At 43.3% G+C, this 21,828-nt stretch overlaps 1 protein-coding gene across 7 annotated transcripts in view; it reads left to right on the top strand.

The window, feature by feature from the left end:
- Window positions 1-10,842: 10,842 nt before the first annotated feature.
- The window catches only part of LOC143181821 (uncharacterized), a 52,028-nt gene continuing 41,042 nt past the window's right edge, over window positions 10,843-21,828 (top strand). For 4 of the 7 annotated variants that reach the window (XM_076382468.1, XM_076382465.1, XM_076382464.1 and 1 more), the window contains exons 1-4: window positions 10,843-10,978; window positions 16,177-16,730; window positions 17,907-18,086; window positions 20,558-20,681. In XM_076382468.1, coding sequence (XP_076238583.1) covers window positions 16,200-16,730; window positions 17,907-18,086; window positions 20,558-20,681 — 835 coding nt within the window. In that variant the 5' untranslated portion in view covers window positions 10,843-10,978; window positions 16,177-16,199. Of the gene's footprint in view, window positions 10,979-15,468; window positions 15,535-16,176; window positions 16,731-17,906; window positions 18,087-18,639; window positions 19,458-20,557; window positions 20,682-21,828 lie in introns of those variants that run through there. The other 3 variants (XM_076382470.1, XM_076382469.1, XM_076382463.1) reach the window with 2 other exon arrangements.

Raw genomic sequence — 21,828 nt, forward strand, 5'->3', positions numbered from 1 at the left:
AACAGAGCATCTATCGGCTAATGGATTATCTCGGTTCCCATATGCGAGTGACTAACAGTACTGTATTGCGTGAAAATGCACTTTATAGGTCTTTGCACCGTGGTACGCCAAAAGACCTATGGAGTGATGGTTCATGATCATGTCGATCGACCTAGACGACCAAATCCTGTTCTAGACGCGACTATAGTGCTTTTAATATGGATATTAGCATAGAAAGATAAACAAGTCTTCCAAAGAGCAAAGCATTGTACTCCACCATGGATTCCCTTTATTTTATTACTTGACGGTGGATATTGGACTGGGCCATCCATCATGCAACCTCGCAATTTATCAATTATTCACGCCTGCCAGCCGATGATAATCGTTTAATTCAAGCTGGCGTCCGTTCATTTTCGCCCAGAGTCTAGCTGTAAAATCTTTTACGCATGACTAAGGGAGTTCAAATGGCTCCATTATTTAGGTCGCGGGCAGGCCAAATGCACTCGTAAACATGTGCAATCCCTGTGCACGCGGTTCCGCGAATCTGCATTCAACAGAACGAAGAGCGATAATAAAAAGCAGGTGGGCAACTGTTAGCGGAGTCGGCTGAGTTCCGCCAGGAACTTTCGAGCCTTCCCCAACGGGTAATAACGAGGATTCGGCCTCGTTTATCACCACTTGTAGCTCTACCCCGGCCCTGACCATTCAAGCCTCTTTCTCCCGCTCGTGTGTACAAAAGGAGGAAAACGGTATCTCGCTCTCGAGCCAGCCGCTTACCCGGCTCGCGACGCGTGGCCCCTTTCAGCCCCTTATTTTCAGTCTGTTCCAGTGGGTAGCATCGTTACTACCACCTACGCCAGTCGCCTCTCCTTTTGCTCTCGGCAAATCTGCGTCCTAGGCCCGTGACAGGTGTGTGTTCCTGTAGCCGAAATCCTCCTCCACAGTTACGTCCAACCTTTGTGCTTGAGGTGTTTGTCCCGCACGCGACTCGAGGCATCTTCACACGCCCTCCATCTACTTTGCCTCGACATGCCTGATCTTTTTGGAGAGTCTTTTCCCTCGAGAGAGGAACCTGCCATTTCGGTGAAAGTCAATAAGGTGGTTTCTGGGAGGTCCACATTAAAACTGATAACCAATGCTGATCTGCGTATAATTAGTAGTCTCGTTAAATAATTAGTAGCTCAGGCCTCAGGACATTTTTTCCTTTTGTGTTTGTTGTTTAATGTTTCAATTTTGATTCCAGTGCTACAGTGTGACATATGAAGATTAACTCTTTGTTAGAGGTGCTCGTTGGAAGTAACGTGAAACCTATATGCAAGGTTTGAATCAAGTTGAAGACGATTGAGGAAGAGTTGATTAGGATTGCGGGAAATCTGAGAGAGCAGGGGTACAGTGAAGCACATATGCAGATAGGTACATGTACAGGGAGTTGGGAGCATGAGTGTATTGCAGTGATTCGGAACGTGTTGGGGCGAATTGAAGTGTGTTGAAGCAGGATAGAGCATAAGGTCGTTTATACTTAAAAGCTATTCATTAGTCTTCGACATCGTAAGCTTACTTACCGAAGGTAGCAAACTTTACAAAGATACCTAACGTATTAATTAACTGCCTCGTATTAATCTCCGTTGAGTAATCGAAACGAGTCGGTACGTCTTCAGCATGCACCATGAAACTTTTAATATTCCCGAGCTCTCTTTTTAAAGTGAAACGTGTACATAAGTTGACGACAGAGAACGATGATAGATTAGCAAGGAGATCGAAGGCGTAGTAACCAGGGAGGAAATTAACAACTTCTCTTTTCTGCGATCGTCAATTTTATTGCGACTTCTTGCCTCCGCCATGGACAGATCCACCCTGGCCGCCTTGATTGCCATGAATCGACTTCGAAGGACGATACGACGAGATGCAGAGCCATGAAGATGACGAAGTGAGAGTGGTCGATAACTCCTCGACACTCTGTCTCCCTCTGACGCCTCGCTCCTCGTACCCTCCAAGCGGACCTTCTTTCGCCAGCGAAGTCACTCAAGTTTTTATGCGAACAACGGCCCCGTGCTTCCCTTTCTTCGCAGTTTAACGCAGCATCCATACGAATTCACAGTGATACCTGTTCCGATGCAACCATATAGCCACCCTGTCAACGGCAACAATGACGACTCGTTTTTCTTCCTTTGTGTCTGCTTTCTTTTCCTCGTTTCGTTCAGTCTTTTTCTGCCCCCTCTCCTTGTTCCTCTTCCACCCAGGACCAAGGGATGGGGTGCGTCCTTTGAGCAGAGACGCGCTAGCCAACAAAATCCTCCAATTATGACGGACCAGTTACGTGACGCCAGTGTAATACCTAGTAGATTGTGAATCATTAGATCTTGGGAAAGTTGCTTCTGTCAATAGTTTGGTGCACAGTCTCCTCCCGTAGCAATTGTAAACAAGTGTCTTGTCATCCGCTTGGAAGCTTGCCTGTGTTGTCTTCATTTCGTATTCATGAGGATTCGATCCTTGGAATCACGTTTGCCCATTAATTTTTCAGTGTACTGATCTGTAATAATTGGCTGAACTCCAGGAACTGAGAATATATTATTCCATTTACAAAGAAAAATGTGCAAGCCTCTGTGGGTACGATTTCACTTTCTTAGATGGTTGTGACTACTTGGGTTTTATGCTGTCTACATGGTAATAGTTTCATGAAATATGGAATCACTTTGACATTTGTGTTTTAACACTTTATGTAAAATATAACCCACTTTATTATGGTATATTTTTTAGTTTCCAGAAATCCTCTTGCTTTGACTAAAGGCGTACAATTTTTTAGACCCAATCGAATTCTCTTGATCATTTAGCACGTGGGCTATCCAAACACCATAGAACGTTCTTCACCTTTAATAGTGCTGCACTCCATCTTAAAGCTCCAGAATAACCATCACTAATTAATATTTCTCAAAACTAACACCACCACGTGATTTATCTGTCCGACAAAGTGATCCAATTGTATAATTCGCCGAAAAGGACGCGAAGAGAAACATTTATCCACCAAATATTTATCGAACGTTCGACGCAGACGTTTTTTAGGAAACAAGGAGGAAACAATATTTACCGAAAAACAAACGGAACGTACGGTTGACTTCGTTGTCACCAGCTTTTTTATGGGGTCGTTTGTTTGCCACTGCAATGTTTTCCAAAGCTTCCGTATGCTGCATTACAACGCACCCCAGGAGACACATGCGAAACAGAGTCAGTGGCGGAGTCGGTGAAGCTGCAGTCAGCCACCTGCCTCAGTCGAATACACTGGAGACCATCCCCGATTTTTAAGAACACGCGACAGGTTGTAATACCAAAAAAAAACGAAAGTGAAGAGGCACGAGCCACAGAGAATGGTTTTGCTCGCTGTATTCCTGGTCTGCCGCGAGAGCAATGTTTGTCCGTGCTACGAGTCGAGCAATCAGCGAATGTTTGCAGGCCCTTCCCAAATTCATTAGCGCGCGCTTTTCGTGCCGAACCGAGCGAAAACATTTCGCATTTCGATAGCCACGCCAGCGAATGCACGCTGTTTAGCGCCCTCGTCATTACGGTTCCATCCCCTAGCAAAGGAGCCAGGCGGGGGTTCGCGTTGTTGCGAATCCGTGTACCTTGCGCCCGCGAACATTCGGTCAAATCCCGCGGTTTTTCAAATGTTTTTAGAAAAAGAGCCCGCAGCCTTGATCGCGGCTCTGATTGAATTCATAATTTCCCAGATGGAATTTTTACCAAGGCTCGGCCTGGGCTCGCAATTCAGTATGGCTCGGGTCGTCAGCAGCCCGACGGCTGCAAATTGATGCCCTCTAGGCCCAGTGTCGGCGAATTAATAGCGGCGTTAGGTACAATCGATGATACGCAATAAATTGATGAAACGGTTAGTGTGGCCGATGTTATTTAATCAGCGATGCACACTTCATTCGAGCACAATTTTCTGAATAACCGGATGCTCGAATAGCACACGAGGCCGCTGGTCCATTGTTCATCGATGATACACCATAGGACGCTTCATGCTGCTGCGCCCTCGTTAATGACAGCGCCGCGACGCCCGGAGATTGACACCCGTCTACGTCTTCATTTTCTCGTTTTTCGCGCGGTCTGTCGGACTTTTTGCCTTTCCTTGATCGACCGGGACTTTGTCGGGCCGTTGGGGTCTCAGTGAACCATGAAGTTGCCGGGAGGTTGCATCGCGGAGTCACACGGCAGATAAAAAGAAGACTGTGGCGCGGGCAGCGTGAAAAATATGGAAAAGTGGTAAACTGCTGGCGCAACGTTCACAGGGCTCGCGTTTCGAAAAATATTCACGTCGTCTTGAGCTTGTCGCCACCCCATGGACGTCTTGAACCCTCTTACACGTTCTCGCAGCTCGTTGAACTCCTTAACCCGCATCCGACAGCTAATAGGACGGGAAAAGGGAGTTTATCAAGGCTCGTCGAGTCGAACAAAAATTTCCAATGGACCTTTTGTTTTTCATCTGAAGACGAAGTTAGATTTTTAACTTGAAATGAAATGCAAATGAAAACAACCTTTACATTTTACAGTATGGATGAATCATCCACGGTGATCACCCAATGTGAAAAATCTAAATTCGTTTTAAAGGTTGTTTTCGTCGGTATTTCATTCAAAGTGAACAACGAAATATGTTCATATGTTCATCTTTCCACTGAAAAGACACAACTGATTGTTCACTTTGTTGATTTACATTTACCACTGTAACTTCACTATGGATTAATGATCCATTCGTTTCATCGAAACTAGAACGAGGCTCTACTTCGATCACTGTTCACATTCAATGCTAATTTTGGATGAAATGCAGACGAAAATAATCCATTTCGGAAGTCTTTAAGATGTATATTCTTGAATGTTTTGAAGACGTTCAGACATAAAATGGACATGAAATAAACGTCTTCAAGACGTGATGTGCTATCTGGAAATGTTCATGCTTTTCATTGTAGATGAATCATCCACGATGATCACCCAAACTGAAAAGTCTAAATTCGCCTTAAATTTGCCTTAAGCCGTCCTCTTCATCTCTCTTCATCCCTCTTCATCCCTCTTCGTCTCCTTTGTCCATCGCTCTTATTTTCCGAACTGGCGTTGTAATACGGCCAGTTAACGAGTCCACCAAGAATGTATTTTAAATAAGACATCCAACGTCGTCCGCGGTCTCGGCTAAGGATTCGGTAGAGGAACAATCCCCTCTGCAGCGAAGTAAATGCTTTATTTGAATCTTTAGAGCCACGACCCCCGTTTTTAAGGGAATTCACAATACGATCCTTTCAATCGTATAAAGTGCAGTGTCTTCGCAATTCAGGCAGTCGGACGGGAACGTGGCCGCGGCTTCGATGTAAATGGGCGGCTGTATCCATTCTTAATGCGATTAATTGCGCGGATTGTTGGACCCTGAGCACAGCAATCGGAGCTCGCTGATGTAATCTGGAAGTTAATACACATCGTGCATTATGTAGCGTAGTCATGCATAGGTATTACGTAGGTGAAAGAAATTTAAGTTTCGGTCGACCTAGCCTGAATACAAAGTAAAACGGATACACGGTTTGGTTCCCCAAAATGGAGATAGGTAATATGAAGATTCCCTTTTCCGGTCACGGAATCCCGTCGAGCTAATGCCTCCTGTTAAATTTCATCCCCGTCACACTTTTCTACGAATATACTGGTCTCCTTTTGGGAATAGAATGACCCGAAAAGATTACTGCCCTGTCGTACAGTGTTGGCCAATGGCAACGAGACCTGCCACCCCCGCGTTGTAACAGCCTTTAATGCTGGCCCGAGACTGCAACCGAACCTTATCAGAGGCGGCACGTAAGGCCGTGCGCGATGCACGTTAACTCGCCGCGATTTAAAATCGATATTCAAGAGCAGACTGCATTGTTTTATAAGAGGGGGTTGGTGGTGGTGCGCGTTTAACGGTGAATCGAACGCTAACGAGGCTTCAACGCCTCCATCGCCCTACGTTAACATTAGAGCAACGCCAGACACAAGCCACGGGCTATTAGTAGTTAGTTACTCCTCCTGTGCCGCCTTCGCTGCCGAGGACCTTGATCTAGGACAGAGTGTTCTTACAACGCACACTTACACCAGACACACGTGTACAGAAAGGCTGGAGAGGACAGTTCGAAAGAGACAACAACTCTGGTAGCAACTCTGACGGTCATGGTTGCCAAGAAATTCTTCATCGGCATAGAGAATTACACTACGTCACCGATGTGTAATGTAATAGAGGATAGAGACTGAATGAATTGTAGTGTTTGGTAGGGTGACGTAGTCTAATTTCCTACGTCGATGAAAAATTTCCTGGCAACCATGTTTGTGACGCATTTTTCGAAGATGAAAACGGTCGGTAGAGTTGTAGACACCAGCGAGTACTTTAACTATAGAGCACAGTAGCGGTCAAAACGTGGACCATGTAGGAATATAGTGCCTCTGGGTGTAACAAATATAGCTTTCGATATTTTAAAGGGTCGTAGGAGATTTAAATCGGAACACAAAGTGTCCTATAACGTAGTATCCGATCTGCCTTCGTCTTACCATAATAATGTCCTAACCCTAGAGTTGTACTTTCCAAACGCGGGCTTTGGAACTTTGAGGGGGCTAAAAAAGTGACTGTACCCAAATAAGACACATCCTTGACCAAGTACTGTACAGATCTGGTAAGGTTGAATCTGGAAAAAATGTGTATCCATTTACAGTATACAGTAGATCGAGCTGCCTGATTTCACATGCACTTCCGTACGTAGCCTATCATTAGCTGAAGTGGTCATAACTACTAATTGAATTGACGTATCCCCTACAGGGTAAGAGACCCTATTACTGCCCCTGAACCTGTTACTGTGATTTACATACATTTTACATGGAAACCACAGAGTAGGTTGAGGCACATTAATATGGTCTCGTACCCTATACCGAAAATTACTATGCCCTCCGTCAACATGTATCTTGGGTGCAACCTTAGCAGGCCTCGACAGCAGCAGAGAACACATTCGGCGGCTTGCACCCACAATGGTATCGCACAGCACGCCACTCGAGCGGGTCTCACCTAAGTCACTATATTTCCTAGAAGCAGTATACATGGCTCCTCTCCTCGCAGCGTCCACATCCCGAGGGCTACCGAGCAAGGGGTGGCCGAGGATCGAACGATATTATCGGCTGCGCTTCCTTCGGCCACGAGCGTGCGAGGAACTCGGGTACGAAAACCGCAGCCGAACCTCGGCGACGTTCTCAGTGGTCAACTTCGAACACAGATAGGACAGTGGTCCAGCGAGTGGCGGGCGGCTGTGAACGAAGATGAACGGAATACGCGCAAGCGGAATGGGGGTAAATAGACGGGCTCGACTCGGAAGGGAGGCAGGCGCGAGAATAGGGACAGAGCGCTAGGCGGATAGAGAGGGAGAGACGTGGCAGGTGCAGGAGAGGATTCGCGTACGGGCGGGTGAGTTGTGCGTACCAATCGCGGGTGCAGGGTACGTCCGCAGGCACGCAGGAGGAGGCGAAAACCGGGCACAGCCCCAGGAGCGGAGGGTTCTGGCAAACGGGGCAAAACCGCCCACGCTGTGTCCCGGGGACCGGCGCGCGTCTGCTCGCGCTGCGGCGAGTGCAACACACCGAGTATCGCGCGCGAAAACGGGCTTGAACGCGACTCGGTTGGGTGGTGACCCGCTGTTCACTCGTTGGAGGGAAAAAGCGAGAGAAGAAGGCCTGAGGAGCGAGAGGGAGGCAGCGAGAGGGAGAGGGACGCGCGAAGGAGGAAGGGTGAAACGGAAGAGGAAGAGGAAGAGGACGACAGAGAGGAGAAGGAAGAAGGGTGGCGGGCAAGAGACGTGGCGGAGGGAAGGGGCGAGGTGGCGGAGGTTGGTCGACGGGGGTGGCGGCCGATTCTCGGTTGGTGGTAGTGGTGGCGAAGGCAGCAGGGGAGAGAAGGGTGCTGGCGGCGGCGGCGGCGGCGGCGGCGAACATAAAATCCGTCGCACATGCCTGGTGCATTCATTAGGGGGGATGTGCCCGTGCAGCGTACACGTCGACCTGCATCCGCGCCACCCTCTCTCTCTCTCGGTGCCACCCCTGGCCTCAGTCACGCTCCGCGGCCAACTTGGTACACACGCCACTTTGTTGTTCCTCCCTAGCGGAGTCTCGTTCGCGTTCAGACGCCATCGACGTCGCGTCGCGAGATAATCGTGCGACGGTACATTCGATCCTGTCATTGATCGCCGATTCAAAAGGACATCTGTGTCTCCTAATCCCTCGCGCGTCCGATCATGAACCAGGCGAGCTGAGACTCGGTGAACGTTTTGCGAGTGCGGTTCTTACTCTGTCGTGTGCGCGAATGTACTGTCCATGACACAGACCCTAGTTCCGTCGTGAGCGAGAGGACCCAGAGAAGAGGAGTCCGCTTCGGGGAGGATCGCCAGAGGAAGATCATCGCGGAAGATTCTCGCCGAGGGAGGATCGAACCGGATCCTTCTCTGATCTGCGTCGCCGGCTACAGCAGGCCGACAGGATTTCATGTTCAGGAATTTCAGTAAACCAGGTAACGATGCGCCAAACCCGACCGCGCGGAATCGGCGCGTCGCTTTTCAGATTATCCTTTCGCGACAACCCTCGCAGGCACTTTCGCCACGCGTTCAGTTTGCGCGCTTGGTCTTCCCGGCTGCACGCGGCCCACTTAGAGGGGAGACACGTCCGCGCCTATCCTATAGCCCGCGAATAGCCTACCAGACCCATCGATCGCGGGATCTAGAGGCATGCGTGCACCTCCACCTTGTCAATCTCGTTTAGGCAGGATAAGACGCGCGGAGAGACGACGGATGAGATGAGCGTGTGGATTCGCTTTGGCTGCTGGTGATCCTTCCATCGACTTCTCGCCCTCGAGACGCATAGCCCTGATTGGTTATCTGTTTTTCTGTACCAATAATCGGCTAGAAGAATAAGGATCGGATCAGGGAAATGCGCGAATTCGGGAAAGAGAATTTACCGTTAAATTCCGCGACCGATCGCTCCGCTGTATAGCTTAACGGATTTCAATAATGTGCTCTGTAAACTAAACTGCATTTATTGGCTTAGCGTTCGATTGAAACATAAACTGCCTCGGCACAGACAAAAACACGCGGTAACGCGATTGTCAATTTTCGAGAGACTCTGGGAGCAAGTAGAGCTTTACGATCACCATAATTTACGGGGACCATTTGCGGCTGTGATGCGGTGGAACGCGTGGGTGAGATGTACGTATTTTTTTATGAGGAATTAGGTATAGCCACGGGGTTTAAGGATGGAAGAAGATTCAACTAGGAATTTCTGAAATATAAAATTTTGCAAATAAGACTGACAATTGCTCAATGTTAAGGTAGTTTAATTAAGAGACCAAAAATAGCGACAATAGAGTAATAAATTTCTAGATAACGATATTTCCTACTGTGGACCAAAGTAGCAAATGTAGGAAGAGATTTATACCAGACTAAACGTCCAATTAATTCTCTAGCTTTTATCGTTCCTAAGGACCAAGAATTTCCTCCCTTCTTCGGACCAGAAATATAAAATCCACAAGCTTGTGTGTTCTCAACCAAACTCGTTTATCCGGATTCACCCGAATAAACGAGAAACTACGAGAATATCCGCAAGTGACATATCCAGTTTGCAAAAAATTTCGAATTCTGTTTCGACGAAAATCGAAAGGAATTCAAATGGACCATTCTTCCGCTAGATCTCCCATGGAATTATTTCCCCGACATTTTCCTGGTGCTCTTCCCTATGCAAATAGAATACGCCATAACTCCTTACGTTGTCCAGGCCGGTTGGACAAATATTGCAATAACGGTATATCAGGATTAATTTTTAATCTACCGCGACGGCGAGGGGAGTCGCGATTCATAATTTACCTGTAGGTTGCCCGAGTATTTCGAGTTACGCATAGATTAAAGGAAAAAGTTATCGCAGCTACGAGAATGGCTCGCGTTTCAGACCACCGAACCATTATCGTTCATTCTCCGTCGCTTTGGCTGCCAGACGATGGCTTTCTATTAAACGGGTTGGGCGAAGGTTCGAGCATAAATCGACGCCAAACAACACACGTTCACGCTCGATCGTCTCTATAGAGGACGAGCCTCGCCGAAGCGGGACAGAAAAGCGAAATCCGTCGTCTCTTTCCCGCGGTTCACCTTTGGAAGGCACAGCCGCTAAGGCGATGCCATTAATCGAGCCTTTCGATCACGGGGTAACGCTTTCCTTGAGAGGGAGAAAAGTTTGTTGCGTAACCCGAAACACGCGTAAGCACGTCGGTGGAGGTCCGTTCACCCTAGGAACTTCCGGTGCGTTTGAAGATCAAACGTGCTCTCCCCCTCCTAAGTCGCCATTGTCGCTGGGAAAATGCATGGCCGAGCGCAGCAGCGCGCCTTTTATCGAGAACATATTTCATACGAACTTTCTTACCTCCGCATTAAATTTGACTCGGTCAAACGGACCCTTTGCTCGCCTCCGCAACGTCCGCAAGTATGCACACGCTTTCACGTGCATCCTGCGAGAATTTTCGTCCGATCGGAAGGATCGAGGCTGAATTATGCATCCGCGCTGAACCGTGGCTAGATTATGCATTTCTTACGGGCGAAACAAAGGAGGACTTTACGATTATTCGAAGCGCCGTAGTCGCCCGCGCGAATTCGTCGGTGATCGATCGATGCGCGCGCAACTAGCGCGCGGGCATGCGCGGTGGCTAGGCTCGCGCGAACTGCGTGGCACCGCTGCACTTCCGGTGTGCACCGCGCGAAGATCGTCCCTGAAGATCTCTCCCAGCCGCACGGAAGACAGAGAAACAATTTTCCACGTCGCCTAGCGACTCCTGTAGCCGCCTGTAGATGCTGGCGTATCGGGCCACGATACGCGGTCCCTGCTTCGACGTGTTTTCCTCGTGGACCAGTCAAGGCCACCGCGAGATAATTATGCAGATAACGGTGATACTCGCCGGCAGCCCAGCTGCACGGAGGATCTACAGGTCCGTTCCTTGGGCAAAGATAAGCTCACACTTTCTTTCTTTTTATCCTGTGTCTGTCCTTACAGCGTTGATCTTTGATCCACGCCCAGGTAGCACACGGCGTCTTGAAGACGTCTATTTTATGTCTAGTTTATGCCTGGACGTCTTATATCATTTGGACGTCTTAAAACCATTCGACAGCGCACGTCTTTAAGTCACACTACATGGACGTTTTAAAGACGTCTATTCTTCGTCTGAGCATCTTATAGACGTAATCTGGACGTCTTTAAGTCATCTATTGAATAGACGTCTTTTAAGACATCCTAGAGACAAGATTTGTAACTTCGAACGTTTCAAAGACGTCTTTCGGACACGTTTAGGACCTTACTGGACGTCTTTAAGACGTTTCTGAGACGTCTTTGTGTTATATGGGCGCTTTTATAACTGTCTTCTTCTCTTTTCGGCGAAACCGTTTGTATTTGGACGCGCTTGTCGCCGCCAGTCCCGAGGATGTTATTAAGAAGTAGTCCCCTCAAGTGGCGACTCGCTCGAGGAACCGGTTCGCACAATTAATTGCGTAACCGTTCGTTTGATCGGGAATGGTGATGCCAGTGTCAGCGAAACGTCGCGTGTTTTTTTTTTTTTTTTCATTAACGATCGTCTCACTTGACGCGATAAAATCTGGGTAGTCGCGATTAAAAGGTCTCGGTGAAACGTGTCCGTAGCTAACTACTCTTAACTCCCTTTTAGTAATTATTTCCTCGCTGGGACAAGTAAATCCGACCTGATACTCCGCCCGGACGCGATTACTCGTTTTTCTTTTCGACGGTGTTACGCGCTCTCGGCTAATTCCGCTGCGGACGAGCGTGGATAGGGAAAAAAGGCGTCGTGACAAATTTTTCTGAAAATAAAGTTACGCGCGGAGGAACGCGAGCAGATTTGACCATTCCTAAATTTCTCCGCGGGAGCGTTTCGAGTTCATTGTAATTTGCGATACGCTTTATCCCCGCGTTCGCATAAATCGCGCCCCTATTAAACGGAACGCTTTCGTTGCGGTCATAACGTCCACCACAACTTACCACTCGTCGTCCGTCGCGAAAAAATGCGAGAGACGTCGCTTTCCAGGAGGAAATTATTTCATTTCAAACGCTTCGTTGTAGCTTGTTGTTCAATCTATATAACTGTGAAAATATGGTCGTTTGCAGAAGATGCACGATCTAGTTTTATAGCTTTGGCTCGATACGAAATCTTTTCAAATCCGATTTGAGGTTATAGTCGAATGCAAAAAATAACTAGTCTCTGAAATACCTTTCTTCTTTGCAAAAAATGTATTTATTATCTAGTTTATTCGATAAGAATTAAAAAGAACACTATTTTTACTTACATTTCGTTGGTCACCGCAAAACTGGAAAATCTGTGTAACTTAAAAAGTTTCAGAGGGTCCAAAACTGTCGCATTATCGTGTCTAATGGTAGCATCACTATCTAACAGTTTATGTTCTCAGAAACGGGCCTGAGATAAATATAATTACGTAATTTCGATGCAAACTCTTCTAGAATCGAATTTAAGGTTATAGTAGAATGCAAAAAAGAAGCTTGTCTCTAAAATGTATTTTTTCTTAGCAAAAATGTATTTATCACTTACCTTATATTGAAGGAACACTATTTTTAATTACATTTCGTTGGTTACCGCGAACCCTTACAAAAATGAGCAACTTAAGAAGTTTCGCGTTCTCAGAAACAGGCCTGAGATAAATCCAATCAGTTTTAATACAAAACACCCAAAATCGAATTTGAGGTTGTAATAGAATACAGAAAAGAAACTAATCTTAAAAATGCCTTACTTCTTTACAAAAAATGTATTTGTCACTTACCTTATATCAAAGGAGCACTATTTTCACGTACATTTCCTTGATCACCGCGAAGTCTTGAAAAAGTGTGTAACCTAGAAAGTTTCACAGGGTCGAAACTGTCCCATTTTCGCGTGTATTGGTAGCGCCACTATCTAACATTCGGTGTCCTTAGAAATGGGCCCGAGATAAATCCAATTAATTTTGTTACAAAATTACCAAAATTATATCCGAGGCTATAGTGGAATGCAAAAAAAGCTAGTTCCTAAAATATATTTCTTCTTTCCCAAAAATATATCTATGACCAACAAACACTATTTTTAGTTACTTTTCATTGGTCGCCGCGAACCCTTGACAAAATTTGTAACCTAGAAAGTTTCAGAGGGTCGAAAACTGCCACATTGTCGGGTCTAATCGTAGCGTTACTATCTCACTCTAATAGTTTGTGTCCTCAGAAACGGGCCCGAGATAAATCCAATTATGCTCATTGCGTTATCCGTTTAATACACCGAAATTCCTATTTACCAACACGCCCATATCCTCCGCGGAGGACAAGCGGCGGGAATTGTAATTTTGCGCAGTGCCAATCAAAGCGCGGATTAAATCTGTTAATGGTCGGGCAAAGCTTGTAAATCCATATTCGAAAACCGATTAAGGAGATTTTCCAATTTTCCCGTTACCTATTGATTTCGTATGGTTAACACGATTACCGTACGGCTCGCGGACGGCCGAAATTAATATCAGAAGGCTCACAATTTGCGTGAATTACCGTTTATTGCGGCCAAATGAAGCCGAACGGACCCCTTTTGAACTCGATGATTTTCCGCGAAATGTAATCCTCCCCCTCTCTCTGGTCTGTGGCGTTAACGCGAGCAGCGGCTGCTCCGATGGGAGAAAAAGAAACGGAAGTTGTTCGGCGCGAAATCGCTAAAACGGCCGAGATCAAAGCGTGGAGGCGATCTTTCGGCTAGGCAGTTCTGTTGTTTCCCAAAGTCGATCGTATAACGGATTTTAAAGTTTCCTTCGCATCGCATCTTGTTAAAGGATCCATGAATTTTACATGCATCCCCATACACTGCAATGATGGAACGGACGATAGACAAGTTCGAAACTTTTCGCGGTAAAGCGTGGTAGTTCGCTTTTGCGTTGCGCTGCCTCGAACGCTTCCATAATGATTTTAACGGGGTAACAGTTTACGATTAATGATTTTCTTTTGTTTCTGTGTTTGATAATGTATGCGAGATATTTTGGAATTATGGGAAGAAGCTTTAAGGCATGAGGAAGTGGAACTTTGCATAAATTTTGGTCCTGCACAAAACTTACTGATTACGAATTACAAAAATTGAGTCTGGTTAGAATAAAATTAATTATTATAATTAGAAAGTATAATGCAGTTACTTTATAATGCGGGTAATCGTATTCAAAGTAATAATAGAACCTAGATAGCACACGACGTCTTGAAGACGACTATTTTATGTCCATTTTATGCCTGAGCGCCTTAAGACATAATTTAGATGCCTTAAAAACATCCGACAGCATACGTCTTAAAAACTTTCGAAATTTATGTTCTTAAGATGTCTTAAGGACACACTATATGGACGTCTTAAAGATTTATGCTTTTGTATGTCTTAGGCGTCTATTTTTTTTGTTTGAATATCTTATAGGCATAATTTGGACATCCTTAAACGTCCTATGAATGTCTTTTAAGACGTCCTAAGTTCTTAAAGACATACTGATTTCTACCTTCGGATGTCTCGAAGATGTCTTTTGGATATTTTTAAGACTTTACTGGATGTCTTTAAGATATTTTTAAGACGCCTCTGTGCTATATGGGAATAAATTAGAAATTAAATAATTAATATGTGGACCTCATTCAATGAACTGAAATTCTACTTGCTGCTTATCTTTGAACCCATACTTTCTGAATATTGTACATATTTAATTTGTTGAAGCATTAAGACAATGTTTTAAATTCTTAGACAGACTTTGGCCCTAAACTATGCCGCTTAATTTATTTGTACTTACTTCCGGTATCAACCCATAGAAATGTTATCAACAGTTAATCCTACTTAAACAGGGTAAGGTTCCTTCGAAATCATCGTCTTGAGTCATTAAAAGAGATAACCGCGCTTATCTTTAAAGATAATTAAATTTATCATTTATTTATTTACTTTAATATTAATCTTTGGCGTGATTTACAATCGCCATGTTATAAATAACTTAATCCCGATTTGAAATAGATTATGTATCCATAAATTGTCCAAAATTCTCATTTCTAGTCCACATTACTGCATACTATTTCTCTAATTAATCATATCATTGCATATGATTAATCCCAACTTCCTCCAAAACATTATATTCGATTTCGAAAACCTAAATATGCAAGATAGGTTAGGTATTCCATGTCCCGCGAGACGAATAATCGTCGAAAGTACTAATTTTCTAATTCCACTATACTATTCCGTATTATAATTCTATTTCTAACACTAACAGCAAGAAATGAGCGAAATTTGGTTAATAGAAAACATTTGGTTCAATCAGAACCATTGAAAGAAGCTCCACGCGCAGTTAGGAACGTTTGAATTCGAGCGCCCTTCGCGCCATTCCCCACGGCAGATGCACGAAGGTCAAAAGTATTTTAAAAATAAGGCCGTAGGCATTGGCAGATTGGTATGGCAGTGGACGTTAAGGGTCGGGTGGCGTTGTAATGGCAAAAAGTTTGCGAAAGGTGAGTAATCGTCTCGACGATAAACAAACGCGGGTCGTTAGTGTACACGGTGCGTTAGTTAGCTGGCGCTGGGTTTAGGGTAAATAAAGCCGCGTGTGAAGCGTGTTTGAACGGTTAGAAATCGGGCATCAACAAATCGAGTTTTCGCGAGAAGGCTCGTGGCTAGACGAGCACGTCCGACAATGGCGCCCAAGCCTCGCGAATATTGACATTGCCGAAAACATTATCTCCGAATATCGAATATTATCGTCACCGAGACCGACACGTACTGCGACGCAATTATTACTCGAACCCTTTCCGTGTTTTCGTCACACCTGTCGACGGAGGAATCGCGTACAGAGGTGATTCGTCGGTCGCCGAGGTTATGCGAAAAAATGTTTTCGGCACGTATAGTAGCGACGCGTGAACCCTGAAGGGTTTTACAGTTATACTGCAATGTGGCACATTTGCAGAAGCACGGAGGAAGTTGTGTGGGTCTAGAGTTGCGATATAATCTCCGAGGAGATATCGTCAGGCCGATATAGGAGAGTGTGCGTGGAGAAGGCGTGTGAGTTAACGTTTTAAGGGTTAGGGAGTCATTCTGTAGTCAGGGTGATCATAGTCTCTATTGTGGACAGTTGAGGGCAGCTAGTTTGGTTGTAGGGTCGGGATTGGAGATAGACAAGATGGACCAACAGTATTGTCTACGGTGGAACAATCATCCAGCCAACCTCACAGACGTTCTCAGCTCGTTGCTTGCCAGAGAGGCACTCTGCGACGTAACCCTGGCGTGTGTTGGGGAGACATTCAAGGCACACCAGACGATACTCTCTGCATGCAGTCCGTATTTCGAGAGCATTTTCCTACAGAATACCCATCCCCATCCAATCATATTCCTGAAGGATGTCAATGACACGGAAATGAAGGCGTTGCTGCACTTTATGTATAAGGGAGAAGTTAACGTTAGTCAGCATCTTCTACCGATGTTCCTTAAAACAGCAGAGGCGTTACAGATTAGAGGTCTCACTGATAATAGTGTAAATAACAAGACAGAGGAGAAAAGCCCGTCGCCAGAGCCAGAAGCGCAAACTGGTGTTAGGCATACCGATTCGCCTAGCCTTCAGCCTCCTTCAGAAAAGAGGAAAAGAAAGGCTTCAGGCAGCTACGATGTTTCCCTTAGTGGTCCACCCAGTGAACGGTTCATGTCTGATTCTCAGGTATGTAAACTCCAATGATCTTAGCTTGTGCATGTATATATGATTTTACTTATTTTCTGTTACTGCGTTGCATAATTTTACTCCATTTTCAATTTTTGCTGCTTATAATGTTTATTATTCTGGGGAAACTAAGTAAAAGTATCAAGAGAAAATAAAATAAATAATTTGCTAATCAAGGAAATCATTTGGAGTAGCTTTAAGTCCTCAAATTTTTTGGAGTCAGATCTATAAAGTGCTTACAATTAACTATATAACAAAGCTTCTCTTTTTAAATTGCATTAAAGCTTCTAAGAGTTTTCCAATGTAAAGAAATTTCTTAAAATCTGTATTATAATAGAGAGAATTCTGTTTTGGAGTAAATCACTGTTGGCAAGCATTTCTCATATTTTCTTGACATTTGCCAAGTAAGTAATGATAGGAGAAGCTAGGGATCTAACTTAAAATAGCTAAATATATTTTACAATCTTTTGCACAGAGAATATTCAAAAGAAACTCCGTTTTGATTTGTTTGAGCTTTTTCTGCCATTTGTTAACGTAGATTACATTAAAAGTTATATGTTTTTCATGGTGCAAACAGTACATTTGCGAACGTAATCTCCAAAGCTGATTTAAAATGTGTATATTGTTTTCCGTCAACCGTTTTCAAAACATATGTTCCCGCGTGCTCGCGCGCGTGCGTTCGTGCATGCGTGTACGCGTATACGTATATAGTCACATGTGTGCGCATTCAAACTTTTCTGACGAACAGTGCTCAAAATTCGGAGATAATGATCGTACTTTGCGTTATCAATATATTACATACACGTATATGATTGCACAGCTTTCCAAATATCTATATACCCAATGACCTTGAAATATAATGCAGAAGCTAATTTCCATCCTGATACATGAATCAAGCGCCGCGTTATCGTAGTTTAAAAGTCGGGATTATATTTTTATGCTTCTTTCCTTAGTTCTGCATATTACAACAATATCCGAAATTTCACCACTTTTATTGAGAATAGATAATTACTCATAGTCTGCAGTTCATTGAAATAATTTGTTTGTTATGTTTACACTGAAAATAGAAATTTATTTTGTAAAAGTCTCATTTGTTTGAAGTATTTTTATGAAAAATATGATCACAGACAGTTACAGTGTCTCTGAAACGCACAAATTTTGGGTTTCTGTTTGCAGGCATCTTCGCAATGTAGTTACAAATCAAGCCCTCCTGTGATTCCAAAGTTAAATAATACCTTGGGAGGCGAAGTAGAAGATGGTGGTCGACCTATGTCTCCCGTGTCACAGCCGCAGCCTTCTATCAAGCAAGAATTAGATCATCATTTACCAGATTTCCATGACAACATCTCGCTACCGGTGAGTGATTTTTCATGTACATTATCAGATAGCATAAACATTACATTTTGCATGTCAGTTGTATAATTAGCATGTATATACTTTGTAGTAAAAAGTAATCTGTAGTTACGTACCTGTATTGTAATCAGTAATATTTATTTTCTACGTGTCTAAATGATTTTTCAACTCCTTTTTTGTAGTTCAATGTAGTTACATATAGTGTACAATTTACCCTGAATGATTTTTTGTATTATACTAAGTTTTCGTTTCAGCATGTTGTTTTCTTTTCATTCTAATGCTTAGTAATTTACTTGTACATATAGTTTGCTGAAGAAAGAGACATTTGTACATGAAATCATAATTGTCAACAAAGACATATCCAAAATATAAAGTTTCGTTACTGTTCCCAGTGATTAACGATTTTCTAGTATTATCCTACAACTACTCAGTCAAAACAGATATGGGAAGGAAGGGATGTTTAAATAAATTAAAAAGAGATTGGCTTCTTATATGCTAAAAGGAAAAATGAAAGATGTGTTGATTAAACACATATCCTTTCCTTCTCTGTTGACAGACTAGTGTGGAGTGGGAAGTTCAGGGAGATGGGAAGAGTGACGAAACTATGGATTTACAGAATATGACCCACAGTCAACCAGATTCCATTGTGATACAAGTTTCTCGTGAAAACACTATCATGGCTGGAGGTTCTCTGTCTGTCAATGTGTCAGGGGCTCCATCTGAATATTATGGAAATTCTCACAAATCTTCACAAAATCAGTCCCTACCACTGAAATCGTATTCACACAAAAACAATGGCATAGCATCAAACCCACTATTCGATTCACTGCCAGAATGCATGAATGTGAAAAATTCTCAAAATGATATCAATGCACATAGGTCAATTATAGTGAATCAACAACAAGGAATGTCAGTTATCCAGTCAACTTTATGTAATATCTCGCAACGTTCTGTTCCTCAAAGTAGAAAGACTGGTAGATTCAGAGTTGGTTGGTTAGACATGTACTCTTGGTTACAGTACGATGAACGGTCAAATCTTATGTTTTGTAAATATTGTAGAAAGTGGAGTGATTCAATTCCCGAAATACGCACTTCATTCGCCGCAGGAAATGGTAATTTTAGACTTGAAATCGTGAATCATCATGATAAATGTAAGGCACACAATTTGTGTGTGGCCAAAGAGAGTGAAGCGAAAGCTAGTTACACTTACATCATGGAAACCTGTTGATTTTACATTGCATTGCATCTTACTTGCAACTTACTTGTGATCAGCTTCGCTCAGTTAAAATTCAATGAGATTTTAATCATTCAGACAGATCCTTTTTATCATGTTTAATAAGTCTTACACATTGCAAATGAAGTTATAAACATTTTATATAGTTAGTTACTAGTAGATTTTATTTGCATGTATAATTTTATATATTATTAGTTACTTAAGACTGTGTAAATAATTTGCCAGTCATTTCACATTAGGGAACATGAATGTGTGTTTGTATGTTGTTAAAAGTATGTCCATGCCATAGTAATTAGGTAAATTCCTATTGAATTCTGTCTTTCTGTTTATATTATACTCAATTTTATTTTAAAGTTAAAGTAATACGTGATTATACATTTGCAAAATATATAAAGACTATATGCAATTTACAGATTTTGAGAAGTTAAAGCTTACTTGGTACATTTATTTTAAAGTATTTATACTTTCTTTATTGAACTTCCATATATACATTCTAGATCGTGTAAAGTCTATTTTTGTTTTTTATGCTTGATATACTCTATATAAAGAATTCTAATTTTAGTTATAAACGCGTTGATTAACGTTACCGCAAGAAATATTTCTTATTATTTTGTTAGAAACGCTTTCTGTTTCAATTTTTATGTCCTTAAAATATTAGGTATTTTATCGAAAGTTATATACTGAAAATCTTTTATAAAACTGTAGATATTTATAGACGTTTGTTTAAAAATTGTTGGTAAGATAAGCGGCGTGGCCATACAGAAATAATATATGTTCCAAACAAAGAGTGGACAGCTATCTGTTTAATGTTCTCCAAACAAAAAAAAACTAGTGCCTTGCAGCAATTGAATATGCTGAACCTTATATTTATACAACACCTAAAACATCCTATTTTGCGTAATAGTATTTAGAAAGAGCGATGTATCGTTAGGAAGGAAATTGCCAAAGCATGTGCATTTTTGAGGTGATGTGCTTCTGTGATGAATATAAACTAAAACCTACTACATTTATTATAAATCTCCTAAAGGCTCGACTTTGTGTCCTCTTTACTTGTTACAACTAAACTCCAAAATGTAACTAAGAAATAAAAGACCAGTTGTTACAAATTCCATCTCATTTATTTCCAAAATGTCGCTACACAAATTTCGTTTATACCAATTCGCATGCGTCCTAGAGGTTTATATGCAATAAACCTAGTCACCAGTAGAATGATTCATAATCCGAATCTCACGATGTGCAGGGCCATCCAGTTGGACTGCTGGGAGAGGAAGGAGGCGCCACGACGGGCACGCTCGGCGATGGTGTGTCGGGAATCGAATCGTCAGAACCCCATAATCCCCCAGAAATGCTCGACGGACTCGATGGTAAGACCTCTAAACATCTATCATTACAATCAGAAAATTTCCTCTAGATCTGACGTGCCACCCCCGTCCTGGTCGAACCCGAGCTCGGCCGAGGACGCAACAAGTAAACGCGCGTTATAGACAGTTAATCGGGGTTCTGCTCGTGATTGTTCGCGAATGTGATTGGTGGCTCAACAAGTGCCTCGGAGTCGCATTTTCGGCGCAGGCAGGCTGGGCAACGGCGGTGGCACGTGACGTCTAAGAAATCGAGGGAGATGTGCATGCACGTTTGCAATGATTTTTGCGCGTCGAGTCGTACATAGGCGTACGAAGCGAGCATCCCTCTATTTCCGAGTCTGGCAAGCGTAGTGAGTGGTAACTACTATTTTAGAAACACAGAAACAAACTTTCTTGTTGGATGGATGTATGTACCAGTATATGTGTATGTATATATATGCATACATGGGGCAGTGTGTGCGTGTATATATATATGGGTATACGGTCGCCTACATATATGTATATATATAAATATATATACATACATATATATATATATATATTTATCCTTGGTGTTGTGGTGATGGTATCGTGCATTTGCTATGTCACTATGGTAGTCACAGAGCCGTGGATGTGTTTAATACACGTATAGGAAAGTATCTAACAAAAACGTTGGTTTGGGCAAAGTGGTATCGGCAAAGTGGACGACAATAATCTTGTTAGTATCAGCAAATGGACAGTACTCCCTGTTTGGCTGAATTTGAAACGGTGTGTGACCGGTGATTGCGTACGTGGTTCCCGTATGTGTTGCGTTTCTGTTTTTTGCTACCCTATACATATACATACACATCCGTGCTGGAGGGTATGATGCGTGGCAGAGTAACGGAATAAATCGTTTCGACAGTGCGAACACGCGTGTGTGTGAATGCGTCCCGCGTGTGGGGGGGAGGAGGGGGGTATAATGTATATACGTCTGTCATCATGTGGATCACGGTTTGATAAGACCTGTAAACGTATATACATATATATGTATATGTATATGTATGTATATATACATCACTACAGCGGGATTCTCTATGCATGTCTTTTACACACTGTTTTTCTCTGTCCTCTTACAAGTACCCTTTTTTGCCACGTCTTACATCACCGTACCTAGCGATCTTAATATTAC

This window comes from Calliopsis andreniformis, chromosome 7 (genome assembly GCF_051401765.1).
Source record: "Calliopsis andreniformis isolate RMS-2024a chromosome 7, iyCalAndr_principal, whole genome shotgun sequence".
NCBI classification, from domain to species: Eukaryota; Metazoa; Arthropoda; class Insecta; order Hymenoptera; family Andrenidae; genus Calliopsis; species Calliopsis andreniformis.